Genomic DNA, 27,992 nt, shown 5'->3' on the forward strand with positions numbered 1-27,992 from the left:
CAGTCTCAGCACCCCTTAATTTTTTTAATAGTTGCCTTCTCAAGCAAAAATATTTTCGGATCTAAATACTTGTTTAAAAATGTGATCGTGTGCTTCACAAAAGAGCTACATGCTGTAGAATATAGCATTACAGTCAGTCTACGTAGATAAAAAGGCTCAGGGAACGCTTTCCGGATAACTGTTATTAATATTAACAAATCATAGCGTTTCAGAGCCGCCGCAGGCGAGATTAACCAGAGACAGCCCGCGACAAAGCGCGCGCACACGCCGCCCGCACACGCCGGGGCTCCAGCTGCTGCCGAGAGCTGCGTGTCCCGTCAGCCGCGCGCGTATAAATAAACACGTCACTCAGGAGAGCGGCGGAGGCGACGTGCTCGCTGGCGGAGGGGCAGCCCGGCCCACACCTGCGACGTGCCGCGCTCAGACCAATGCCGGACGTGGTCCCCGAGCGCCCTTTAGATGTGCAGCGGACTGTGAGCAGGTGTTCTAAGTAAGGACACAAGCATGTTTATTTCAGGCGGGTCCTTGGTGTCACTGCGAAGACTCAGCTATCTGTCAGTCCTGGCCGGACGGGCTTCCTGGCCGCGGGTTGCCTGTGACGTGAGGCGTGTGCGGTGGCGTCTCGCCCGCTCTGGGCGGCCTGGCCGAATCACCCCCCCCCCCCATCGGAATCCTGACACAGACCGTTTATTCACGCAGCAGATACGTATTTTGATTACGGACTTTGGGTTTTGAAATCCTTGATTCTTTTCCCCGAGGCCATGTGCGACTAGGGATGACTTAATTCTCACAAAAGTGAGTGTTATTACTCCCCAGGTATTCGGAAGCACCCCTGATGAAAACCTTTTGGGACGGGTGAGAAACGTGGTCTCAAGGTCCAGTAACGTCGAGAGTCAGAAACGCCAGTTTCCAAGCTTCCGACGGAGCCGGCAGGAAGGCGGGCGGGCGGTGACGAGCGTCCCCGGTTGCTCTGAGGTTCTCAGAGTGAATGTCGCCTTCCCGGGGGCTGTGAGCTGCCAGGCAGGGTGGCTCTGTGTGAGGCGGCTGCTCCTTGTGACTGCACGCCGGGCGCTTCCTGGTCGCCGGGCGCCGGCAGCGGTCCTGTGCGCAGCGCGTCCGCAGAAGCAGAGGGCTCTGGGGAGGGTCCCTGGTGGCGTCCGCGGCTTTCCCCACTGTGCCCTGGGGAGTGTGGCGAGTGGCCTGGGGGGCCCCTCCCCTCAGGGGTGAAGCTGGCGGCCAGTGCCTGCAGGCTGTGAGGGCGCCTGTCCTCGGGGTGTGGGCCAGGAGGGGACCCCGGGAGGGACACCGTGCAGCAGGGGGCCTTTAGCATCAGTGTAACACGAGCTTCAGTAGCTTGCCTTCCCCCTGTGTAATTAGCCCTGTCAGCTACTAATTACCATTTGGAAAACTTTAAACTGTACCCCGTGAGTGTAGATTTCCCACCGCGGTGAGCCGTTACTGGCCTGGGACCCTTTTGGGGGGCACTCGTCCCCGTCCAGCAGTTCCAGAACGCTCATTTTTAAAGTGCTGAGTTCTGTCAAAATCAAAACTTTCCGATACCTTGGGTCAGAATGAAATTTTCTGAGCTCTGCTGTGAACACGTTTAGAGCGCAGAGACCTCTGTGGGGCACATTACGTCAGGTACTCCCGTTTCTAACGATGGAAGTTGGGGTCACTGTGCCGGTGAGTTTCTCAGTCATATTTTTGAGAGACGAGGACATTTTAAATGAGCCAGAACGTGTTCCGACAGTCAGCGGCCCTCCCCGCGAATGTGGCCTGCTGCCGCCAGGCCCCTGTGGGCGCCGCTGGGCGTCTGCTCGCCGTCGCGGGGAGGGCCCTGTGGGCGGGGAGCGGTGGCCCTTGGCCTGCAGCGCCCGCCCGCCTCCCCGCGGGCCTGGAGGGGGTGGCCGAGGGCCCGGTCCGTCCTGCCAGGACTCTCAGAGGGGACTTGTCGAGTCAAGCTGCTCCTCCCTGCTGGGTGCGGCGAGAGCGAGCGTGGCGGCGACCCTGCGTGCTGCTCGTCTGTGTGCCCGGCTCTCCCCTGGGGGTTTGTGCTCTCTGTCACAGAAAGATGGTCCAGACGCATCTTGCGCCTTCTCCGCCCCGGCCCCGGGACCGGCGCCAGACCCCTTTCAGCAGGCGGCAGTCAGGAGTCAGGACCGGGAGCCGGACGTGCGCGCCGCTGTCCGGAGGTGCTGCTCCCGGGCCCGCACGGCGGGGGGCGGGCGAGCGGCCAGGTGTGCACACGCACACCGGCACGTTTGTGTGTGTTTTTGCATCTGCGTGTGTGGAACGCCGTGAGTTCAGAGACGCTTCTGGTTCCGGTCCAGGTCCCTGGCCCCCCGCTAGTTTCCTCTTTCCACGTTGCAGCTCGTTCCCGACAGAAGCCTGGTGACCGCCACCCAGGACACCTTCGTCTTCTGTCTCTTTAGATTTTGCACACAGCAAACCTTTAATAAGTGAGGATTTATTTTAGGAGCGACTCAGTTAAGGGCCGTTGTTGTTTCTTAATGTTCTGAATTAAGTGACTTCAGAGTGTGGGAAGCGAGGTCTGGAACTCAGGTCATGTCTTCTGGCCGCACGGCTAGATTTCTCTGGACGTGGCCGTTGGTGGTGCCGTGAAGGACAAGGTGGTCTCCTCACCGCAGCCACGCCGGTCACCGACTGTGACGTAGCCGCGTGTAACTGCCCGGCTGTGTCACAGACACTCGGCTGCCATCACAGAATAGAGACAGAAAAATGAGACGGGAAAAAGACAAATGTGACAGCCCCACGCGGAGTCCCTTAACCTGTGGAGACGAGCCGCTTGAGGACGGCACGACTTAGAGGAGGATTTATTTAGTTCGGGTTGGGTGTTTGGTCGTTCAAGCAACAATTTTCTTAGGTTAAAGCCAATAATTTGTGTTTTTTTTTATTATAATTACAAAAATTGTTTCATAGCCTTAAGATACAGACATAGTCTGAAACACTATGTAGAGAACAGAATTTTCATAATGGTTCAATTTAATATGTTTTTAATTCCAAACAATATAAAGAAAAATGACTGCTCCCAAGGTTTGATTTTGATCTAAGATGCTGCATTCGCCCGCACCCCGGACGAATGAGGGTGGCTTCGCAGCAGCCCGTTTTCAGGAGGGCGAGTGTGCTCTCTGTCTTGTTAGCAGTCGGCTCAGGTTACCGTGGAATAGAGCGTAGACTGAAGAAGAAAGTCGGATTGAAAAGCTCCCTCCCGCTCTTTAATTAGTAATCCATTCTTATTTGAGACCTGCTCTTAAACATCGGCTTGCTGACTAAAGAATCATGACAATTTTACAGGTAATTTATGGTTGCTAATGAACCAAAACCAGAAAATATAAGTAAATGGGTTCTTGGACATTTTAAAGTATCTGTGTCCTTTGCACAATTTCATTTAACACACATTTTAAATCATTGTACGGATGTATAACGTGCTAGGTGGTGACTGTGCGTTGTCTGTATTAATGCTGAGTTAGGACATTAAAAAGAAGGGTCCTCAAGATCTGCTTTTAAGTGAGATTTACATTGCCCAGGAAAGACATCAGTTTTAAGAGTAAATAGAGTAGTTTAATTATTCTCCCCCTTATGTTGAATAAAAATGTGCACTTTGTTGTTTTGTTGCTGTTACAGTAGCAGTTTTTCGAAATAAAATGGGAGGGTTTGGGCCGTGGTCTCGTCGCCCTAGCAGAGGGGGAGCGTCCGCCAGCCGGTCTCGCTGCTGTTTCTGGTCTGACCTCATTCCTCAGCTGGTTCCGGGCGGCGTGTGCAGGTCACTAGTTAGTGTAAGGTTGCGTCTGCCTCCCGTCTTCTGCCCGCGGGTCCACGCTGATGAGCCGAGTGCGGCTCCCACGGTCTGTTCCGTCCTTTCCTTCTCTGCCGGGAGCGCCCGGGTCGCCGGCCCGCTGCCCCTCCGTCCGCGCAGTGAGGACGTAGGTGTGTGACCGTCCCTCCAGGAGTGGACACGTTCACAGGGCATTCGAAACAGGCTCTTTGCCCATGGTGTCCGTGCTGGTAGGCTGTCCCCGAGCTCTGAGGGGCGGCCCTGACAGCCGGGGCTGGCGGGGGGCGCGGCGCGAAGGGGCCAAGCTGGGCAGGGGAGAGGAGCCGTGGGGACGCTGGGGCCGGAAGCACCTCAGCTCTGCGGCGTGTGCGCCGGGGCCTGGGTCCCGCGGGGCAGGGGACGCGTGAGGCAGACATGTGGCGGCTGTGTGAGGCTCGGCTCAGCGGGCAGGATGGCAACCAGTGGGCCTGAGAGCCGTCCGGAGAGGGCGCGTGGCTGCGGCACGGGCGCGGGGTGGCGGAGCGCCAGGCGCTCTGCGTTAGACACGTCGACACCGCAGAATGCTCAGCACAGTCGGGGGCCGCGGGGGCTTGAAAGCAGCAGCGTGAAGCCCGGCGCGCGGTCTGGCGCTCAGCTTGTGAGGGTCTGAATAGGCTGGAAGAGAACTTTGAGGGTCTTGAAAACTGAGACTTCGGGTGCGGCAGAGCCGGGTGCTGCTGACATTCAAGAGGCCACGTCTCGAAGGGACCGGGTGGGGCGTGCGTGTGAGCAGCGCAGAGGCGAGAGACGACGGCGTCAGGGCACCCGTCGCGGGCTCCACACCTGGCCGCCTCCAGAGAGGCAGGTGGAGAAGTCGCCGAAGCAAGGACAGCCGGGGGCCTCGGGCCTCGGGCCTCGGCAGGACTGACGTGTGGCAGCACGAGCTCAGGCTGGGGCTGGGCAGGTCACAGGGGGCCGCAGCCCGCGCATGCCGCAGGCCGAGGGGGGCCCAGTCCGCCCGCTCGGGCTCCCACGTGCTCCAGAGTCACGCAGCACAGACGGGGCCAGAAGTTTCTGTGCCCCGGGAGGGGGCAGGCTGGAGAGAAGAAGGCCCATGGCCTGTGCAGCGTGCGGTAGTGACCAGGGCCATAGCCCGTGTGCGGGCCAAGCCCAGATCTCACAGAGCTGACGGCACGCGGACCGTGGCAGGGCGGCTGACAGGTGGCCTCCCCATCCCCAGGGGCCGGCAGGCCCCCTCGCGCCATCCCGAAGCTTTGGGCGACAGTGGCAAACACCTGGACATGGTACGGTTTAAATCTGAAGTGCTAATTCCTAATGTTAACGAGCAAACGGCGCGCATGTCACTGGATCACCTTCCATTACACTGAATATTTAAGAACTTATTTTAGGAAAATTAAGTTAGACTTCACGCATCTTAGCCTTTGTCCTATAAAATGATATCCACTACCCCAGAACTTTCCAAACGTGAGCTAACGAAGTGCTTCGAGACTTGCCGGGTGATTCAGGAGAGCCCCCGTCCACGGCTCCTGAGTCCCCCGGGGCCTCACCTGCTCCCGGTGGCCGGGCCGGGCCTGGGCCAGCGCCCTCGCCACACGGGAGCAGAGTCTTGTCTGCACCCGGCCGCGTGCCCGCTGACTTCTGTCATCTCCGCAGTCCCAGAGCCAGTCACGGTTCTGCTCTTTGGAACTGTCACAAAGGGAGTGAGTTGGGGAGCAGCACGTGTGCTCGGGGCGGCCACGGGTGCCCGTGCGGTGGAGGCGGGGGTGGGGGGGTTACGACACGGAGCGTCACGGGTGCTGGAAAGGCCATGTGACAGTTGGCCCCATTCACGTCTGGTCACATGGCGCCTTCTCCTGCCACACCGTCAGGCTCGTTCTGAAAGGAAATGGAAGAAAATCGAGCTTCCCTGCAGCGCGGCCTTAACGGAAAGAAATCTGACGGCCGAAGCCGACTCCCAGCGCGTCACTTCGTTTTTGTCAGCTAGGCTTTTAGTGCCTCACGTGATTATCCTTTGGGACCGTGCGTCTCACCCCGCTGTTTTCTCGAGCACGCAGCTCCATCGGCACGGTCACTGCCGGTCACACGCTCGGCCATGAGACACGTGGAGGCCCTGCGGGGGCACCTCGGAGCCAGGAGGGAGTCCTTTGGGTCGAGCGTCCACACAGATGCCAGGAGCATGCCCAGCCCCTGGAGACCACCTTGCTGCCCAGGGCCTGGGGGTCCCACAGGCTGCACGCCGTCGCCAGACGGCTGCCCAGGGGAGCCGACAGCAGGGAGCAGCGACCGGCCTGCGCGCCCCAGCACAGGACTCGCTGCGGACGCCGCTCCACCTCCAGCCCTGCTGCCGGGCTCTCCCCGGTCCTGCGGGTCCCCCCGAGCACAGTCGGCTTCGTGCCAACTAGGTTTGGGTCCTGGGTGGACCAGACCCCCCGCTGTGGACGGTTCTGGCTGCTCGTTTCGGTCGTAACCGAATCGCTTTATTTCGTCTGTTCTTCTTTCTCAGAGTGTAGCGTTGGTTCCTGTCGAGCAAGTTTACCACGTTCAAGTATAAATCGTGAAATCAGGCATTCTGATGAGCAAGATCTGACCGCTCCGTCGTTCACGAACCTGACGGAAGTTCACGTAGTGAACGGAAAATGCGAGCCGAGAGGTGACCGAGGCTGAAGACAGCTTCCGGCTGGCTCGCAGGCCCCGCACACCCGTGCCGCGTGGGCGGCAGGACACCAGGCCGCAGGGGCCGGGGCCTGGCCGGGCAGACCGCGGGCGGTCTCCCGTGGAGGCGTCCCGAAGACGGGACGACGGAAACCGTGCCGGAGCACTTCGCAAGTGGTAGCGGCTATTGGGTTGCAAATTGCTGAGGTCATAGTGGGACAAAAAATAATCAGTTGTCACCAGTTTAAACCAAAACTGAAGCCCTTTTACCCTGGTCATTAGTGCAGGCTCAGTCTTGTTAAAGTAGGTCAGTGATGCATTTGTTTGTGTTTTCTGAAGCATGTTTGCCTGCGTTTCTCTACTTAGAACATAGCGGGCAAACTCCGGCGTTGAACTGCGCGCGACGTCGTCTCGGGCCCCGCTGCAGTGTCGTGACACTGTTTCTGCGCGTGAAGGCTTTCCCCGCGTCACCTGCAGCGGGAGAGCGTGACCCGCGTGTCCTTGACCTTCGCGCGCGTCCCGTGTCCTCCGGGCTCGTGTCGCCTTCGGTCATCAGCCAGGGCAGCGCCCGTCCAGACGGGGACCCTGTGCACCGTTTTGCCAGAAGGCGATTCCCGAATCCCTGGGATTTTCGGTCCCTCCGTCGAGGGCGACCTTTCTGTCACGAGCGCGTGCTCGTTTCGCACGGCTGGCGCGCAGTCACATTTGAAGCGAGTGTGCTGCCCGCGCTCTGACGGCACTCTGGTGTCAGCGTCTCGACCCAGCGTCGTCTCGTGGCGGCCGAGGGATCACCTTGTGCCTGAGCCACCTCACACGGGGCCCCCGCATGGCGGGTTTGCGAGCTTCCGCTGGCCCTTAGCCGCCGTCTGGCACGAACTCAGAGTGCTGCTGTCAGTCACCTGCGCGTGGCAGTCCGTCCTGACCGAGACGTGAGCCGGGCGCACGGCGCCTTTGGAGGGGGCCCTTTCTGCGCGCGTGGATCCCCTGGCAGGAAACAGCGGTAGGCCGGGCCTTTCCTCAGCAGCAGCATTTCAGAATTAACTTGGGTGGATTTGCGAACGATGGGGTATGAACGACGGGAGCGTTTTGGGAAGGTTACTGGTTCGCCCAATCCGAGTGTTGTGTCTGTGTTCCGACGCGTCTCCACGCGTCCGGCACCAGGAGCCACTTCGGGCCGGCGGGCTGTGTGCGACGCGTCGTGGACGGCGTCTCCAGCCTCCTCGGGCAGGACACCCGCGTCGCGCGCCCTGTCCCATTACTGTGTGGTGCTCGTGATTTAGGGAGCAGGCAGCGCACCCCGGTTTGAGGGCTGCACTGTCCCCCGTGGCACCGGCGCAGCTGATCATCGCGGACCAGAAAGACGTGCGTATCAAGCAGTTTACAAAATGAAGCCAGCTGTGTTTCCCTACAGACTGCGGCTTCCTGACATGCATCATTAAACCTCATTAGCTACTTCCTTTACAAAGATTCTTGTAGTCTTGAACATTGCATATTAACATTTTCTGCCCCTCCAACTGGAAATTATTTGCTTTATTGTAGAGTGTCAACTTGCTCTGGTTTCTGATGCGTTCTAATTGGTACTTTAGAGTGTAATCATCGTGAGATACCACGCCATGCATTTCTTTATTTGGAAATTAATACAGACCTTTTCACTTTATCTGTCAATCTGGGCAACTTTTCACACAATTCCCAACTCTTGGGATTGCTTACAAGCCATTAAGTATGAAATGGTTCATAAAATGTCTTTGAAGACATAAAGTAACACAAAAATTTTAGATGGTTTAAAATAGTGTTACATTTTGCCAAAGGACCAGTAATAAATCTCTTAAAGAGTTTTAATAATAAAAAAGGAAGCTGAAAAGTTTATTTAACCCTATTACGCTTATCATTTAATTTTTTAAGCAGACCTGCTAAATTCCATTTTCCTTACCAAAGAATCCGAGTCACGAGAACCATGGATTTTGAAAACTAAGTAACATTGATTCGAAGTGAGATGTTAAAACAGTGTGATAACTTCATTCTTTCTCTTTTTCTGCCATTCTGCTGTGCTGCCCTAAAAATTAAAATGTTGATCTACTATTAACTTCCAGTTAGTAGCTGGTCATGCTGAGGAATGGACAGACCCTGGTCACTGTGTTCAAGATAACAGTAATTCTGAGGTGTTTTGAACCCTGGTTAGCATTTTCTGTATGTTCATATGGTTTTAAGATAATCAGAAATAGGTGCTTGTGTATTTCATTACAAGGAAATTTCATGAATTTGATTCTAGTAAATAGTCATAGATCTTGTCAAGTCAGCTAATGACTCTTGATTTAAAAACACTATTGAGTGGTTTTATGTAGCGCCAGGTGCTGGATATATCTGGGAATTGGGGTAAAGACCTTAAATGGTCCATAAATTCCCATACATTTACTCCATAAACCAAGAGGCTTTGGAGGAGGTAGTGACACATTACTGGACACCGTCAAAGCCTTTGTGTCACTTAGCAGGGTTCCTGGGACAAAGCCGCCCTCAGAAAAGCAAACAAGATGTGAAACACACTGAACTACGCTGCCGCGGCGGGGCGGCCGACCACTGCGGGATTCTCCTGCGAGCCGTCGTCTCTCCCCTCCCCCAGGTGCCGCTGCTCGGCGCCAGCACGTTCCTGCCCATGTGTGGTGACTGGGGAGGCCGCCTGGCTTCCTTCACAGAGAGCCCGGCTAGCTGCTGCTTGGCGAGTCCCCGCGCAGGAGCCCTTGCACGTTCCCCTTGTCGGGATGCCAGAGTGGAGTCCGACAGCAGCGCTTTCTGATCACCGAACAAATGTCCGCCTTATTTGAGAAACTCGTCTGTATCATAACCTCTTCTGGAGAGAATCTGGGGCTGGAAATTAAGGATACATTACAAATTGATGGCCTCGTTTACTAACAAAATTGTCCCCGTTCCCTTTTCCAAAACGTACCAAGGAAGTTAACGAAGCCGGGGGACAGGTGGTCATCCCCCCAGACCCCGTCCCCGGGCCATGCTATTCTTTCAGAACAGGGCCCAGGCAGGCGCCAGGCAGGAGGGCTGGGCCGGCACCTGCTGCTCTGGCCTTTCCCCTGCCTCCTGCGCCCCGAGGATGCGGGTCCCCGCTTTGCGTGGGGGAGGAGCACCCCTGTCGCTCCCGCCTGCACACCCCAGCCGCCCTCGTCATCCGTGCTGCGGACCCTGAGCGCCCCCGCTCCTGGCATCGGGAAGGCTGGAAGCACAGAGTTCATTGGCGCCTGGGAGGACGGTGACCGCGGGGACGCCAGGCGTGATGGCACGGACACCCCGGCTTCACAGTCCATCTCTTCCCTGACGAGTGTTAGCAGAGCCCAGATCTTAGGGTCTTTGTTATCGACGTGCTTGAAAGACAAGATTATTTTTCGTTCAGTAATACGTTTTATAGATTAAGGGACTATTTTAAGAGTATATTTTGGGGTCTTTCTAAAACACACACTCACACAAGATGTTTAAAACTTACCACATTCAAGAGAAGCTAGTGACACACACGGGCACGTCCCCCCCAGCACACCGACAGGCACGACACGTATCGCGCTCGGTCGTGGAGCCTCTTCGGTGTGGACGCAGAGCCTGGACCAGAAAGCAGAAGGTGACGACCGTGCCATCTGTCAGCAATTTTACAAGAAGCCACGGTCATCCCCTTCTTGCTGTCCGTTAAAAATTAAAGACTCCTAATAAAAGGCTTTCTTTAAAAATATCAGTACCCTTAGAGGTATCATTAGAAAATTTTATTTGTCCTGATCCTAGGGATAAAAGAATTCCCAAGAATTGTAAAGTCTTTGAAGACACGTCATGCAGCCAGGGTGCGGGCCGGGCCCAGACGGCTGCCGGGCCCACGGCTCCCGGGACCCACGGCTCTTCCGGGACCACGGCTGCTGGGGCCACGGCTGCTGGGGCCACGGCTCTTCCGGGCCATGGTGAGGCCGTCGCCGCTCCCTAAGTTCAGGGGTGCGGTGCTCTTAGGCAGTATGGGTCTGAGAACAGGTTAACCTATTTATAAAAGTATCTGTTAAAATAAATGTAAAATTACCCAAATAAACTGCTTGTTTAATTGGATTAAATTGAAATCCAAATGCCTGGCCTCAGATTCGCTCGTATGAGTGATGCTGAGGTTTCTGCAGTCAGCACTTAGCTTAGGTTAGTGAAGTAATTATTTTAGATTGGTGGGTGATCTTGGCAAAACCATTTAAAATTGATAGTTTCTACATTGTTAAGACAAACATAAGGTAAATATACACGTGCTGGATCTTGAAACCGTTAAGGTCAGTTGTTGCAATTTTATTAACTTAGGTTATAGAGGCAAATCTTCAAAAAGCCTTAGACTGTGCTAGTGTACTGGCCGACTACAATATTTTAGATGTCATATCTTTAAATATGATTCGTTATGTGACAGTGGATTCTTATTCAGGAAATTCCCCCACCAGATATAATCCAGAATATTAAAGTGTAAGAATTGCCTTGAGTTATTCATGACAAAGTATTTAGGTTTCTCCTTTAAAAAACAAATAAACCCAACTTGTTTTGAATATACTAAATTGGTGGAATTGGAGATCCACGTTCTGCTTTCAGCAAAAGCAGGTTTTCAGAATTCAGGGAAAAAGCGTCAAACTTGAGCGCCCTCTGCCGGCTAAGCCTCAGCATGCCACGCCTTTGCTTTGCTTTCCGTCCCCAGCTCAGACATGTTCGCACAAAGCAGCCACAAGGTATCAGCAGGAAGCCTGGCAGCCGGCGGCGCGCACAAACCATACTCAGTGCAGCGCTGGACTGGTCACGACTGGTGCGGTTTGATCTTCTCTACGTCCCCGATTTCCAAGGGAACTACTCAGCTGTTGTAAAATACGATCAGGAGCGCTATGCATCAGAAAATTGGGGGGTTTCCTGAACATTCAGTGCTGGATTTTAATGTAATTTATGTACATAGAGTACAAGTTAAGTTTCCAAATAGTTTCCAGACTGCTTCGCATATTTGTGCATACTTATTTTTGTTTTAAATATGGCTTCGATGTATAAGTTGAGAGTATTTGAAATAATTTATATTACTAAAGATAAAAAAAGGCAGTTATTTTTAAATTACTGTATCACTTTAAATTCAATGACTTTTGATATATTGTTATACTTTAATAAAGGTTAAAATATGGGAACTGGCACGAGCAGATCTTCCTGCATGAACGTAATAACATAAGCCTGAGTTTTGCAAACAGGTTTGAGATGTGCGTATCCGTGTGTTCATAGAAATGTGCTACTTTATGGCATTTTTGACAATTACGAGCAGTGTTCTGTTGAGCGAATATGTGTCATAGGAAATGCTGAAGTCAGTATCGAAATTTCTCAAATGGTCTGGAAGGCCAGAGGTTTGAGGAGAGACCCGCCAACCTAGCAAGGGGTGTGTTCGCGGGCGCTCGGGGTGATTTCTCCTTAGCAACCTGTTTGCTGTAGGCCAGCTGGGAGGGGACGTGTGTGTGCACTGTCCTAAACAGGACTGGATTAGGGCACGTGCGTGTGAACTCACAGGGAGGGCTATCTAAAAATACAACAACTCCATTTTCTTTCTAAATGTTACGTATTCAAAGAAAACCATCTCATGTAGTAACTATATAGTGAGCAAGGAAAAACCCTTACATGCTGAATATAGAATAGTCTGGAAAAATTTCTTGGTAAAAATAGAGGATATGAAATATTCTTTCAGAATAGACTTTGAATTGTTATTGTGTAAATATAGATTTTGATTTTTAAAATTAAGGTGATATATTGTAACATTAAGAACTGTCATACTGATACTCACTTAGGGAGCTTTTAGAGCTCAGATTATTGAGCCAATAGACGAGAATGGCTCAAAGAAACACTCCTTATTTCGCAGATCACTGAGGCGATAAACGGTAATAGCTCAGCCGTCTTCGTGTGGGGCCGGCCTGCAGGTGCGGCCGATGCTTGACACTCGGTAGTTCGTGCCCAAAAAGGGACAAATCAACTGGAGAAGGAAATAGAGAAGGAAAGCCTATATACAGCATCGCATTTTAAAAAACAAACACTTTTCATTTAAACTCCAAAACAGAAAAAGTAATTTCTACAAGATTTAGGAGTTCGATTTAGTGTATGAGTTTCGGTTCTTTGAAATACAGGAAGTACAAATGAAGGTCTGAAAATTACTTATTTTGTTGTCGTTTCTTAAGAGTCGACTAAAAGTGGAAAACACAGGGCTGATTCGCTTCAAAGACATTTGAGCTTCTCGTGGGGATTTCAGTCCGGTTAGAGTGTAGCCTCGTGCGTGTTTTGTAGTCACAGTCCAGGTTCTGAACGGCGAGTAGCTGGTGGGCTGGTCTGGGACGGGTTCAGCTGTTTGGAGGCGGGGGGCATGGGCAGTAAGGCTCCCCGCCCCCGCCGAGCTCTGTGTCACTCCGCTGCTCGGCCTACGTAGGGGTGTCTTGAGTGAATTAACTCTTAGATTGGAGGCTTTTCTGTCTTTCAAGTTATAATACATTTACAGGGAAACTGTAAGACAAATAATATTTAATAATAATACTAATGATAAGATAATATTAAAAATAATATTTAGCTTTCTGCAGGAGTTTAAATTGGGTTTTTGACATTTTTGCCTGTTATTATTTTGCTATTCTAAATACCTCCATGTGACAAGTAAGTGGGAGTTTTAAGAGAACAGAAGTGTTTTCACGTTCACGTGACGTTAATACTGTGTGATCAGCAGTCAGCGGCGCTTACGCCTTTCCTTCTGTCTGTTGCGAAGTTGTCCTAACGCGAGACTTCGGTGCCCGTGCGGTGTGCGCTGTGATGTCTCAGGGACCTGGGAGCAAGACGGGAGGCGGAACCGAGATGGATCGGAATGGCGCCGTGTCACGGAGATAAGGCGGATTCTCATTGGTCCGTGCGATCATTACAGAAAACCTGGCTGATCTTTCCTTGATTAAGCAGGGGAATACCGTATTTACCCTTTATTGTTGGTACAAACCATTATTTTACTGAGAACCATTAGCTGTTTAAAACTTGGTACATAAATTAAAGAGGAGCTAAGTGGGTTTGTGATCGTTGCCATTAGCACATTTTAGATTATACAGGCAATTATTGTGTTCATTATCCTAGAACAGCCCCTTTGCAGAACCATTGTGGCGTCGCAGACATTATGCACAAATTTTCCCTTGGAGATTAAAATTTCCAGTAGCGTATTTAATTTTGTTATCACAGTTGTTTCAAATAAAACAAATATTATGACAAATTGAAGAAAATTTGCTTTACTAATATAGGAAATTACAATAAATGTTGAAAATTAGTTCCTAGTATACTTAACTTACCTTTTCTTGTACAGTCATAATTACTTCAAGTGTTTATTAATATATTTTATGGGTGAAAAGATTTTGCAATTGGAGTAAAGGTTCAGTGTTTCTAGAATTTTTTTAAAGAAGAGCTTCACACCAAAACTCAAGTTACCTTCTTTATAGAATCTGTAACTTTATAAGATGACTAGTTTTTATACTGAATAGTTCTTAAGAGTCTAGATTGCATTTTAGACAAGTTGAACAAACTTTTAAAGATGTTTTAGAGGAGTGAAAATAAAAAATTAACTATTAATTGAAAGTGGACTTTTAAAAAAATAAGAGTTGAAATACATATTCTCTTCTTACTGTATTTTCTTAGACTTGGCAAAACACAAAATAAAACAAAACAAGATCATACCACATGCTGTGGCTTGGTTCCGATGATATTCCAGGAAGGCCAGTCATAGCCCAGAAAAGGCCGCCCAAGGGAATGTGAGGCCAGCCGCCGTGGCGGGTATGGGGTGGGGGGGTGCGGGCACAGCCTCTGGCTGACTTCACAGCATCCGGCTGGCTTCAGAGCCGCTGCACTCGGGGCCAGGTGGCCGCCACGTCTGTCTGGTCAGCTGGAAAGGCCGTGGCAGGGTGCGTTTCGGCGGACCTGTGTGCGAGGTGCTTCCTCGGCCCCCGTCCCAGGTGTGGCATTTTTCAAGGGAGACACTGTGCCCGCTTCTGACTATGGCCCTGCTCTTACATCCTCCACTGCCACGGTGCCGGGGAGGGTGCTTATGCATTTTGCAAGACAGGGATTCTCTATTTTATTACAAGAAAAAGACCCACTCTGCAAGGCCAGATTAAATCATTCCTTTCACTTTTTAATGGGATTTGGATGAATAGAGTAAAATACGCACTTTGCATTCACTGATAGCATCTTTGGTTGAGGTAATTGAGTCTTTTCTCCCTGACCAATGAATAATGACTTCATCTGACCCTCAGCGAGTCTGACACTTAGGCCGCCTTTGTCACAGCAAGAGGAGCCGGGCTTTGAAACATGCTCTACTTCCCTGGCTTAATTTTTCTTCATTTTAATCCCAAACCCTATTTTTCTCAATAATTCAAGCATAAACTATGTAGTAGTTGAAGGAGCGGAAATTGCAAGATATTTGTCCTCGTCGTGCGGCTTCTTAAATGGAGTTGATAAATCAGGCCGTGGCGGCTCCACGTTCTCCAGGGGAGCACAGCCCGCAGGCAGCCCCGCGGGATGGGACGGGCGGGACTTGTCAGACCGGTCCTGCGGGCCGTTTGTCCTCCTCTGAGGTTTGCTGCTGCCTCCGGGCTGCGGAGGGGGATCCCTCGGAGGACAGTGCTCTTCTGACGGCAGTGACAAGTGGCCAGAGAAGGGCCTCCTGCGTGCCGCTCTGTGTAGGCTGGCGGCCAGGCTGTTCCGTCTCCTCAGTGAGGGGCCTCTGCAGCAGGTGATCGGACCAGGCTCGCTGCCCTGTCTGTTGCTTTTCTTAATGGAGAAAAGTCCTTTTCAGAGAGGCTTCTGGCTGACAGGGACGACGGACACACTGCCTGTTCCCAGGGCCGCAGCCTGCCCGCAGTCCCTGCCTGGCGCCCAGGCTGAAGGAGGCACACATCCGCTCTCCAGAGAACGAAGCGAGCCCACAGGTCCGCCCGTGCCTGTCACCGCCTGCCTTGCACGTCCTCGTGGCCCATCACAACGCCGCCACCTGGAGAGGCACCTGAGGTCTTGTGGCTGGACACCCAGTCTTGTGCGTCCTCAGTGGCGCCCGCCTGGAGGGTCTGGGCCGTGACCTGCCCCCATCTCCAAGGGCTTTTCGGGACAAGAGCGAAGTTCACACACGCTTGTGTTCCAGTCTGAGAAAGGCTGATACGAGAGGACGTTTCAGGGTGTCGTCACTATCACGTATTCAGATGTGTACTACTGAGGCCTTGTGGTGATGTCCGAATTTTGTTTTTCAGGTTGGTTTGTTGGACCTCGAACTCAACCAGCTGACCAAAGCGCTGTTTGTGGCGCTCGTCGCCCTGTCGGTCGTCATGGTCACGCTGCAAGGCTTCGTGGGCCCATGGTACCGCAACCTGTTCCGCTTCCTGCTCCTCTTCTCCTACATCATCCCCATAAGGTGAGCTGAAGAATTAAGGTAAACCCAAGGTCTAGTTTCGCTGAATATGATCTTATCGAAATTTACTTCTCAGTTTGAAGGAAATGATTCACACAAAGCTCAAGAGGACGGAGCCAAGAACTCTGGTGTATCTTGGGGAACCCTTCAGGAGAAAATCACATTGGTTGGGGGGTGAAATCAGTTTCGTAAGAATAATCTAGAAATCCGTTGCTTTTCCTTACGTAGATGTATTGGTGACAGTCTCTGACAATACCCGAATCCAGCGAGGCAGTCCCGTCTGTCGCTGATGGCCTGCTCACCTCCAGTGCCCTGGGGGCGGTGTGCGGTCATCGACGTTTTAAAGTTATCCGTATTTCAGAGACCATCTAGCGTAGCTGTCAAGTCAGGTAAAATACTGAGTAAGGCGGCCTTCTAACTCGAGATTGGGATGTAAATAGTTAATATTAGAGGTCTGTTTAATTTAAAGACTAATATTAACAACAAATGTATATAAGTCCATTTAAAAATATTTCCACAAAGGATATTTTTTAAAAAATGTATTCGATAACATATGATTGAAATTGTTCACAGGAGTGAGGAATAAAAACCTAATAAATCAGGCCTAAAGCATGATCTGGAAAATAAGCATCTTTGGTAACAAAGAATGGAACAGAAATGTGTAGAACCATTAGGTGACCTCCCCAGGGCCCCCGATTGCCCGGTCGCCGGCTGTCGGCCAGCCCACCTCACTTCTGGTCGTGGATACTGGTCTTGTTTGTCTTCTGTCCCTCGCCTGTCCCCCAGCTGCTGAGCCCGGGGCCACCAGCGCAGTGCGGGCCAGGCCGGGGCGCCTCACGAACCAGGGAGCAGCGTCTGTTTTGGGGAATTCCGAAGTTGTTGTTTTCTGTTTCTTTTGTTGTTGTTCTTTCACTTCTCTCCTGCTTTGGTCAGTTCTGAAATGCCATGTGATGTCACTTGCAGGACGTCCTCTATTGTACAATGCAAAAGGCGTGGTGAGAACGCCGTTGCTTCTTTTTCGAGAGCCTTTCTGCCTTTAATGATAGAGACCATCAAACAGCATCCAAACCGTTATCACAGTTTTTTAACGAAATATTTTATTTCTCTGGATTGTCTCCACTTTGTTCAGCAAAATGACAATTTAAAGAGACTTGACACTTCCCTTTTTATCAAGTTAACAGAAACGATTATAGTAATGAAGCATATTTTTAAGCATTTTAAAACTAAAAAGTTTTCATTGTTTTTTAAATTTCAATTATATACATAGTAAAAAATGAGATATACATAATAACAAGAGAAGGCAGTATTAAGTATAATATTACTAAGGATGCAATCTGTAAAGCCTTTCAGTTGTGTGTATACATAGTTTTATAAGAACGTGCACATATGTACGTACGGCATTCACACGTACACCCTCTTTTTTTTTTTTTGTCTGTATGTCTTATTTAAAAGTCTGCTTACCAAATGAAGCAGGCTTTCTGCAAGTCTGTTCTAGTTTTTCAGTCAACAGTTTTATGTATGACACGTTCAGTCGAGCTTGCAGAGACTTACTAGACAGGGTTATAGCTGCACCTCTGTGTTGCCCCAAAATACCCCGTCCACTTCAGTGTGTTATTCTCCTTGTTTTCCACAATCTCAGGATGTAGCTGTACAGACTGAGCAGAAGGGATAAATACTGTGAAGCGTGAGAAGTGTAGCATACTGATTTAGGGAACTAAGGTTTACGTTTGAGTCAACCAAGTTTGTTTTCCTTTGCAAAGTTTTCGTAAAACATGAATAATACATTTTAGTATTTGCTAAATATGTTTTTCAATTTAATAAAGGATAGATTTGTAAATATTTCGTTGTTTCGCAAAGTGCACAATTATGGAGATTAAAGTGCTTTTTCCTCTACTGACCTAACTCTCCTAAAGGCTTTTCGAATTTAAGAAAGTTAAGCTGTTTCATTGAAGTTCTTTACAGAATAAAATATGTTCGAGTTGCCCGATAGAATTTTCTTTGTTTTTCAAGGGAAGCGTTAGGAGGTTTAGCTCTTCGCCGTGTGGCTGAGATGAACACGCGGGCGCGTGACAGTCCCTCCTGCGCCTGCGCGCCGGCGTTCCGGTCGGCGGCGTGAGCTGCTCATCCGTGCCGGGTCAGAGGCTTTCACGCCCGGGCCCTCGTGGGCGACGGAGGGCAGGGGAGTTTGACAGGGACACGCAGCAGCTGTCTGAGGCACCGAAGGTGACGGCGTCCGCGTGCCTGCGAGCCGGGGTTTCCTGGCCTTGCGCGGGGGTGCGCGGGTGTCGCGGCCGCCAGCCGGCCGCCCAGGGCCGCGGCGTCTGCAGACAGGCGCGCCTCCCCGGCACGTCGTCGCTGGCGTGTCACAGGTGCGCTCCCCGTGGCGCGTCCGCACGCGGCCTCAGTTTCCAGGAGGACGGCGTTTGCAGCGTCCCTCGCACCAGGAGCGCCAGCGCGGCGTCGCGGGACGAGCTCCCGCCGAGGACCTGCGACACGTGACCCGCGGTCCGCCCCGCCCGGCGAGGGGCGGGGCCTCAGCCGGCCTCGTGACCCCGGGACGAGGGGACAGGGGCCGCGCGCTTCTCCCTGCTCTTTCGCTCCCGACGGTCCGCAGGACGTGTCGAGACCAGTTAGAGGACCCGGTATTTACGCGATTTTTTATAAAGATTCCGTGTGTACTTGAGCAGAGCTGGGGCTGAGCTGCTGGCCGCAGGCTCCGCGCCTGCCCCGGTCGCCGTGCCTGACGCCGCCGTCCAGTTCCTCCAGGTCCCCACGGAGTCCTCTCCCGCCGGCTTTCCTAACGGCTGTTCACAGCCGGCTTAGCATCTCCCGTCACTATTGTGAATTCATCTACTTTTCCTTGGAATTCTGTCTATTTTGGGTATTATATATTTGTGTGTCTTTGGTGTTGGATATATACAAGTTTAAATCGTAACATATTTCTGCTGAATTAAGCATTTTCTCATTACAAAGTGACTTTCTTTATCTCTGCTAAAGCTTTTTGCATTAAGTTCTGCTTCATTTTATGTTAACACAGCAGTGCCAGCTGGCTGTTAATTTGCTCGGCATGTCTTTCCGCATCCTTGTACCTTCAACTTCTCTGTGTATTTCATTTATATATATGTGTGTCTTTTATAAATAACAAAATTCTTTTTTTCTATACTGATATTTTTGACTAGGACATACAGAATTATTGTTATATTTTCAGTTTAAATCTATCAACTTATTTTGTGCTTTTAATATGACCTTTTCCACATATTTCTATTTCTTATCACTTATTATAATTCTTGTTTTTTTTGTCTAGTAGTTTGGAAGTTTTAAGCATCGTTTAAAAATGGCGTTTTTAATTCATCTGAGTCTAAAGTTCATCAATTCAATTACATGTCACCTTAGAGTGTTTGACTTCATTTACCCCTTCTGACCTTAGGCTATTTTTGTCATTTATTGTAATTCTAGTTACTCTCAAGCCCCAAAGATGTTATCATTTGTCCATTTCCTGTGCATTTTGGTTTAGCCACGTTTTTCATTCTTCGTTTTTTCCTTCCATCTCAGACCTACCTCCCGTGTAGAAGGGTCTTCATCCTCTCAGAAGTTTATCCTTTGGCTTTTGTTTAGTGCTGGTCTTTGTTGGGGGCTGCCACCCACAAGGTGGCCGAGTCGGCACCAAGTTCCACGGCTTTGAGGACGGCATGCGCGTCCCTGTGGGGGCAGTGCAGCAGGCCCCAGCGGGCCCCCGTTGTGAGCCGGCAAGAAGCCCGGGGTCGCCACGTCCGTCAGCACACTCACCCTGCCAGTGAACGGCAGGAGCAGCAAGGCGTCGGGGTGACCCAGCTCCTCTTCCAGGAAGCCCTCCTGCGTTGTCACACCAGCGCAAGGGAGACGCGCTGTGGGGCGGACGTCGTACATTCATTCCGAGGTTTCGCTTACTGTTGGGAGCTTCCGGACAGCCTCCTTTTCTGTCTCTCCCGCCCAGCACCACTTCTTCGTTCCAGCCGCTGGGTTGAGGGGTATTAGCAGCTCCTAAGGCCTGTGACCTGCAGAGGACCTCAGCCCGGGCCACTGCTGCGATGGGGGAGGACACCGAGGAGACACGGATGCAGCTCTGGAGGGGTCACGACATCTGTGACTGCGTCAGGACCCGCGCTTGGGGCGGCGTCACCATGGAGCACGTGAGTGGCATCTGAAAGGAGACAGGAGGGTCCTCCATGACTTCACGGGGTTTGCCACGCATGAAAATGCAGAGGTCACCACGGCTGCGGTTGCGATGGCGAATGACGTCACCTGGGCGTGGACGAGGGGGGCGTGGTGGGGACGGGAGCAGGTGCACAGCTGAAGAGAGGCGAGGGAGACGGAGACCATAGGAGGAGGAGGAGGAGGAAAAACGCACGGCGAAGGGGTAGCAAGCTTCGCAGACCCCAGCCACTCCTTTAAAGGTTTAAAAACTGGACCCCAACGCCGACAGGTTCTCATTAATGTACAGAACATTATCTGTTCACAAGCATGTCTTCAATGGAAAAGAGAAACAAACCAAGCAAACCACCATGGACATTTCTGGAGAGAGTAACTCCTCTTCGAGAAGGGCCTCGGCAGGGCCTCAGGCAGTGCTCCAGAAGGAGGCGCTGTCGTCACAGGAGGGGACAGCTGCGTGGTGTCCCTACCCCTGAGACCGCCACCCCCCCCCCCGACAGGACACGGAGGTGGGAGGCAGCGATGTGGGTGATCCTGGCCCCGTGCAGGCCTCAGCTGCTGTGTGTTTTTGTGTCTTAGTTTTTAACAAAATACGTTAAAAAAGTAGTATAAGGATATAAACAAAAAATATTTTTGTACAGCTTTATAATGTGTTTTAAGCCATGTTATTACAAAAGAGTTGAAAGGTTAAAAAGGGTACAAAGTTCATGAAATAAAGTCACGGTGAGCTGAGCTCAGTCTGTCGCTGGAGGAAGAAGCGCTTTGCGGGCAGAGCGGCTCCCGCAGTGCGCGTCCCGTCCTGGCCGCCGCTCACCGGCTCCCCCAGAGCAGACCCCGTCCTGCGGCGGCGCCCGGTTCGCGTGCCGGCAGGCGTCCTGTTCCATCCTTTCTGCCGCAGCCGCTGCGCCGTCTCTCTGCATGTGTGGAGACGCGCAGACCCTGCGTGTCACGGTTTCCCATGGGACTCGGCACAATGCCATGCTGTCCAGCGCGGCGGCCCTGGGCTGCGGGCCGCACCGCCGAGGTGCGTGTAAGTGCACTCCGTGATGCTCGCACAGTGACGACATCACCCAGTGGTGCGTGTCTCAGAACACGCCTCGTTAAGCGACTCATAACTGTAATGTAATCGCAAACTCAGAGGAAAACGTCCCCTGGATAAACAGACTGGCATATCTATGCTGCGAATACGTCAGTAAAAAGGAGCTCGCTGTCGACGCGAACAACAGCCTGGGCCTTTCTAAGGCGTTCTTGAAGTTACAAAACCGTAACGGTGAAGAGCAGACCCGGGGCTGCCCGCGTGGGCGCCGGACCCCAGCACCGCCGGGCTCTCGCTGACGTGCAGCGCGTCCTCCGTTCACAAGCGTCCTGAGCTGCCGGAGCTGCCGCTGTGCCCGATTTTCCTGGGGGCTCGCTCAGCCTCCCCCCAGGGTGAGGCTCAGCCTCTTGCCACCTGCGCCGGCAGTCCCCAGCCTTTCTGCCCCCAGGGACCAGGGCTCCTGTGATAGTCTCGTGCCCGATGACCCGAGGCGGTGACGCTGGCCCTGGGAAGCGACTGAGGATGCGACGACGCTTTGCTCGCTCGCCCACGGCCCACCTGCTGTGCTGCCCGCGCGTGGCGCGTCCCGCGCCCCTGGCAGCCCGGGGCTTCCTCGTTTGCCCCGTCGTCGCCATAATTACACTTTGCATTGAGGTCGTGCGTTCTTTCAATCAAACGAAGTTAAATTTTTTTTAAAATAGAAATGTTCTCCGTACACACATTAGACATCTTGGCTGAATGGTTAGCTGGACATTCCTGACGTGCTGTGTCAGAAGCCAGCCGTGTCTGGGCGGGTGGGGCTGTACCATGACAGCTAGCTCAAGCAGAGCCCACCCTGGTGCTGCGTGTCCACCTGTGCCCTTACGGGCGCCTCTCAGGATCACAGGCCAGAGAGGCCTCCCTGGAGACCATTGTCCCCACCCCAGGCAGGACTGTAACAGAGTCATCCAAGTTGTTTTAAGTTGCAGCTTTATGATAAAACGGTAAATTACAACATTTGAAAAGTAAGTAAGAGGTCCGGGACCTGGCGACAGAGGCCCCGTGTCCGTGGTAGGTGCCCTAGACCCTCCTCCTCTCTGAGAAGGCAGATGCGTGGGAATGGGGACCATCCCACTCTGCTCCTGCCTTCGCCGGAGGGGCCGCTCCCAAAGTCGGGCCAGCTCCCTTCCCTCCTGCATTTGTGGCCTTGGTGCACGCGGCCAGTCCCATGTACGTGACGGGTTTGTGTGTTGTTGTAAATTCGTGAATGGTATGTGTATCTGTCTGAACTTGCTTTTCTTTGGCCAGATTCTAACGAGGCTGTTGCCGGGTGGTCAGATGCTTTCACGCTTGTGTTTGCGTGATCAGTGCCACGTGGGCGCTGTCCTTGTGCATTCGGCCGCACGCAAGGGCTCTCCTGGGGGGAGGCCGCTGGATGCGCAGCGGCGGGTCCCACGCCAGGCGCAGCACCGTCGCCGCACGTTGACAGAGCCCCCCCTCTGCGCTGGCCCTGCCGGTCCACACCTCCGCTGGACGTGGCGACAGCCCGTCTCCCCACAGCCTTGCTCGCATGTGCCGCTCTCAAGCCGTTTAATTATTGCCAACTTATGGAGCATAAAAAATGGCATTTTTGTTTTGTTAACACATTTCTCTTCTAAATATGCTAAGTTCCTGTTAGAATAACTTTGTAGTTACCGACGAAGACTGTAGGGTATGATGCTGGCGTTGAAGGAACGGCGTCGTTCAGGGATGGGATCAGAATAGGGAGCCAGCAGACGGCAGCCCGTCCCCTGGACCCTGGCAGCTTGTCCCTGGTGAGCATCTGCCCCCCGGGAGACGGCCAGGCAGTGACCTGCGTCCGGGGCAGTCAGGCAGGGACATGAAAGGGGCGTCCAGTGAGTGGGTTCCAGGCCTCGGGCATGTGTTTGCGTGGATTCGGTTTAAGTACAGCATTTGGGAGAAAGAATCACAGTGAAAAGCTGGGTCAAAGGAGAAACGTAGGTGTTCAAGGCGATGGGAGGGGGCGGCCGGCACCAAGCGTGACAGACATGCGCACGCCGCGCGGTCCCCCGGCTTGCCCCAGGGGAGACGCCGGGACCCCAGCTGCAGCCAGTTGGCCTGGGGGCTCCGGAAGGCGGTCCTGTCGGGGGTGCGGGCCCAGACGAGGGGCGGTGTCGCCCGGGCGAGCCCGCAAATCCCCACGCGTGCTCGCTGGGCATGTGCAGCGGGAGCCTCGCCCTGCGGACCGGGGCTGTCCGTCCGTCCGTCCGTCCTGCTTCAGACGCTTGGCGGATCTCGCTCAGTGGCGCCTCCGGGCGGAGAGCCGTGGCCTGTCTTGCTGTTTTGAAGATCTGCTTTGCGTTTCTCATAAAAAGACATGTTCGTAGTGCACTGTTTGTAATGTCCTCATTGGAGCTCCTTAACGTGGGGAGGAGACCTTTATAATCTGAGTGAGACCCGCTGCAGATGCTCAGAATGTCTCCCAGCCTCAGGGCCTCCGTGGAGCCGCCTGCCTGGCCCAGCTGCCCCGCGGTCTGGCGCCCCCCCCCCCCCCGGTCCTCACTCCCACCGCACTCCCCAAGCCCGCCCCGCAGCTGCCACCTTTACCCACCTCCGAGAGGTCATGCGACCCGGCCCCGCAGCCTCTGCTGGCCTGCCCGGAACCCGTCCTTCGCGGCCCTCTGACCGCGGGACGGGGCCGATGGGCTCTTGTTCCAGGGCAGGTAGATGAACAGGAAGCCCCGTTCCGAATACCTGTCCCTAGGAGGGGGCCACCGATTCGCTTTGAGCCCTGTGGCACTCCACGCGCAGACGGCACCACAGCAGTCCACCTTTTCTGTTCCCTCTGATGTCACCATCCTCGTCCAAGGACGGAGCGTGACTGACCCACGGCTGCGTCTGTCACCTGCAGAGGTGTCTGGGGTGCACAGAAGTCTGTGGGGAAGTTAAAGGCGATGCGCATCGTACATGAAATCACGTGGAAGCCATGGGTGTGGAAGCGTGGCGCGGGCTGCATCCCACTAATGACCACAGTGGGTCTTTCTTGGCAGTCTGCGTGTGAACTTGGACATGGGCAAAGCAGCGTACGGCTGGATGGTCATGAGAGACGAGAGCATTCCCGGCACAGTCGTCCGGACCAGCACCATCCCGGAGGAGCTGGGGCGCCTCGTGTATCTGCTCACGGACAAGACAGGTACCGCCCGTGCACATGCGTGTGCGCCCAGAGGGGCTGCAGTGTGCACGTGTGTGTGCGCCGTGTGTGCGCGTCTCCCTGGGTTTGTGGGGAATGCGTGCGTGTGCATGGATGGGCTGTTGTGTGTGGGTCCACATAGGGTTATGATGTGTGTGTGTGTGTGTGTGTGTGTAAATAGTGATTCATGCTTCGAATTTCTCAGACTCTGCTCTTTAAAACTGACACACAAGTTATCTTCATCTTGATGTACATGGTGTCATCAGAATTAGCACAATATTAAATTCTTAGAGATTTAAGTCACACATTTCTATATTTGGAACTTTCTCCAGCCTTATTGGTTTTTTTGTTGTTTGTTTTATTCAGCTGCCTTTATTATGTATACTTCTCTGGTGCCTTCTTAAGAGCCAAATTTGCTTGTTTTTTATGGAATGGTGCTTGTAAGCTCCTGTGTACCGTGTTCATGCCCCAAATTCTATTTGTCCTTATTTTGGCTTTTTTCTTTTTTCATCAGAGAATTCTTGTCCATGTATAATGTACTAAATGAAAGACAGACTGAACCCAGCAGTATACTAAAAGCCGTATCTAAGGGCGAAAATCTTGCTTTAGGATTTAAATTTCTTGTAATTCTTAGTGAAGTAGAAATGAATGAATATTTGTACTAACACGGTAAAGAAAATGTCTCCAGTAAAATTTAGTATTTTAAATAAAACATTAGAGAAATCCTCACTAGAGTCAGGAAGAGGAGAAATCCGCTAACAATGCGTGGTTTAACATTCGTTACTCCAGCCCTTGCAGTAAGACAAGAAACAGAAAGATGACATACAAGTAAAAGAAAAAAAATACTTGCAACATAACAGTCAAGCACAGAAACAGGCTGGTTAAAACAGGCCTCCGGGAAAGTGGCAGTTTTCAGACAAAAGTGACAGCCTCGCTCCCTCAAGAACAAGCCCGCTCCCGACAGCCAGGCGTGCAGGCACGGAGGAGGACAGCTGGACGTCACGGCGTGGGAAAGGACGCGCAAGCCGAGAGACACCCCGTGGTCCCCGATGTGGAGGTCACACTCGGCGGACGTCAGCCTCACAGTCCAGCCGCAGGTCCACCACACTGCAGGCTGGGCCACTTTCCTTCAGGCTGTCCTTGTGGGACGTGGAAGGTGGACCAGCCGGAGGCGCTTGGGCCAAGGTCGGCCTCGACTCGCCCTGCTGCCGCCGTGGCTGACGAGAGGGGAGCTTGAAGAACAAACGGTAGCGATGACAGAAAGCAGGCAGGAGGGCGGCCAGAGGGGCCGGACGCGGATGTGGACGCGTGCCTGGGGCTCGGGCGAGGGGCCCCGGCCAGAGCGACGCCGAACTCGAACGGCCCTTGCAGGGCGCCCCCAGGATGCAGAACCGAGCCCGGTCCAGAGCCGGCGTGTGGCCAGCAGCTGCCCAGCGCCAGCAGAGCGCGCCCGCTGGTGCCCAGACCGGTTAGCCGGGGCCTCCCTGGTCAGGACAGTCGGGAGCCGAGGCAAGTACAGCAGGACGCGCGAGCTCTGCCCCAGGAAACGAACGTGGCAGTTTCTACCCAAAGGCCATCGGGAAGGTTTTCAGGCTTACGAGGGAGCCCGGTTCCACGTGTACACCCAGTATCACAATGGAAGTGCATTTTACGCGCGCGCAGCAGTTGGGACACTTTATTCTAAAAATGCCAGTGGGAATAGCAGTAAAAACATAATGTAATTAAGACTAAACTGGAACCGAACATGTTCAGCCTGGTCCCCTCCTTCCTGAGGGTGTACGGCCGCGGGTCGCCGTGCCAGGACTCGGAGGAGGGGGCGTTGCTGTGCCCGGAGGGGCCGCCCCGCCAGACGGCAGGCGTGCAGTGGAGGGCCGAGGGTCATTCTCGTCGCCGCGCACAGGGAGGCAGGATTCGGTCGCACCCTCGCTTTGACTGTGAAAGCGGTGATCTCTGGCCAGCCCCCTAACCCTTCCAAGCAAAGCCATTGCTTTCAGCCAGGGAGGTCTGCCTGGGCGCGCACAGTGCGAGGGGACCGGGACGGCCGGGCGCACAGAAGTGCACTGCGCGCTCAGAGTGCCCGGCTGCCCCCCGTGCCTCTGACGCCCTTGCGGCACGGGTCCGTGTCTGCCGCTCACTCGTGTGCGAGCCAGGAACCTGAGCGGCCACAAACAACGCAGCTCTCCACTCGCGCCTTCAGGATGGAAGTCAGCGTTGGTCCGGTCTTACTGGTCACCTTGGAGACCAACACCATCCAGCAGAGCGTCTTACTACAGACAGACGTGCTTGTTGGGTGGAGCCCTCAAGGTCAGAGGGAGGGGCAGAGCGTAGCTCGGAGGCCCCACCCCAGTGGCCTGAGGTCCAGCTCAAGTGACAGAGAGAAAGCCACTGTCAGAGGACCCCTGCGCTCCCACAGGTAGCGGATAGGTCGATGCTTCCTCAGGAAGCTTTCTGACAAGCGTCCCTCAGCTTCTCGGGACGCGCAGGCGGGCACAGCACCTGAGTAATCGCGTTGCGGCTTCCGCCTCGTGGACGAGAAAGCGGCGTGGATATCAGGCTTGATTAGAGTGCACGTTTCCGGTGAGATCCGAGACGGACGACGTCGCCATAGTGACACATCTGCGGCCGCCAGTGCGTGAAACATAAAGTAACTCGTTCGACACGAGGAGACATCTGTTAACTGCCAGGACGCAGAGGGTATCGACACTGACCAGAAACGCTAGACGGTACGTGATAAATGGGCAAGCGGTGCTGAAACCGGAGGACAGACCGTCTGTGCTTAATCTGCTGGGAGAACTTTAATCTTCTCACCGGTGGCCTCTGGCAGTGCCATTGTCCGAAGAACAATGCTGCAGAGAACTCATAAATTTCGGAACGGAACTCGGGGCGCAGCCTGTGAAAGCCATACGTTAGCTCCTGCTCCTGGGAGTTTCGTCCCCACGCAGAACAAAGCCGCTTCTAAAACACGCCGGAACAGCAGGTTTCCCGGGATGCGGTTTTAACCGCGGCGTCCGTTACCCACGATGCCGCGCTGTTCGCACTTGACTCACGTGCGCGTCTCCTGCGATGGCGCCCTCTGTGCCGGGCAGTGCCGCTGCCATCCTGCGTGGGGTGGTCGCTAGTCACTGCGCCCACGGGCGGGGCTGGAAGGGCATGGCGATGGCCCATTCTGCCCGCCTGAGGGTGTCGTCTGCCGCTGGAGGGCACGGGCGGAGGGCACGGGGCGGTCCTGCCTGCATGGTAGTTTGCTGTCCTTGGGCGTGGACGCTGAGCCGACACCGGGCGTGTCCAGCCAGACCGTGGTGTTGAGCACCATGCTCTTGAGACGGCCCCGTGCCCAGCGCACGCCAGCGTGGGCCCCATTCAGCAGGTCCCGCGTGCAAGTCATGGGTGGTCCTCCGCAGCCTGGCCCCTCGGTCAGGCACCCAGACGCTCTGTTTCTGCCCCTTCCTCGTCCGGGCTGAGGCCTTGTGTTCTCATGGCCGCTGACCCAGCCAGTCGGCCGCGTCTCCGGTGCAGCCCCCTTGCTCCCCTGCAGCGGTGTGAGCTCGGGTGTGAGGCGAAGCCCCGTCCAGGAGCATCTGGCCCTACAGCCACACGTCTACGCAACGAGGCCTCCTCCCTGTGGCTGCGCTGGAAGGGCATGGCGATGGCTCCACCACCCGAGGTGATGCCTGCAGGGCATACTCCGCCCTCGGAAGTTAACTTCCTGTTCGCC

At 53.5% G+C, this 27,992-nt stretch overlaps 1 protein-coding gene across 9 annotated transcripts in view; it reads left to right on the forward strand.

Annotated features, from left to right (window-relative positions):
* ATP9B (ATPase phospholipid transporting 9B (putative)) overlaps nt 1-27,992 on the forward strand; it is a 139,272-nt gene that overhangs the window by 74,983 nt on the left and 36,297 nt on the right. For all 9 annotated transcript variants that reach the window (XM_036230169.1, XM_036230171.1, XM_036230170.1 and 6 more), the window contains 2 exons: nt 15,727-15,887; nt 24,138-24,280. In XM_036230169.1, coding sequence (XP_036086062.1) covers nt 15,727-15,887; nt 24,138-24,280 — 304 coding nt within the window. The remainder of the gene's footprint in view (nt 1-15,726; nt 15,888-24,137; nt 24,281-27,992) is intronic.

The sequence above is a fragment of the Rousettus aegyptiacus genome, unplaced genomic scaffold (genome assembly GCF_014176215.1).
Source record: "Rousettus aegyptiacus isolate mRouAeg1 unplaced genomic scaffold, mRouAeg1.p scaffold_m13_p_12, whole genome shotgun sequence".
Taxonomy (NCBI): Eukaryota; Metazoa; Chordata; class Mammalia; order Chiroptera; family Pteropodidae; genus Rousettus; species Rousettus aegyptiacus.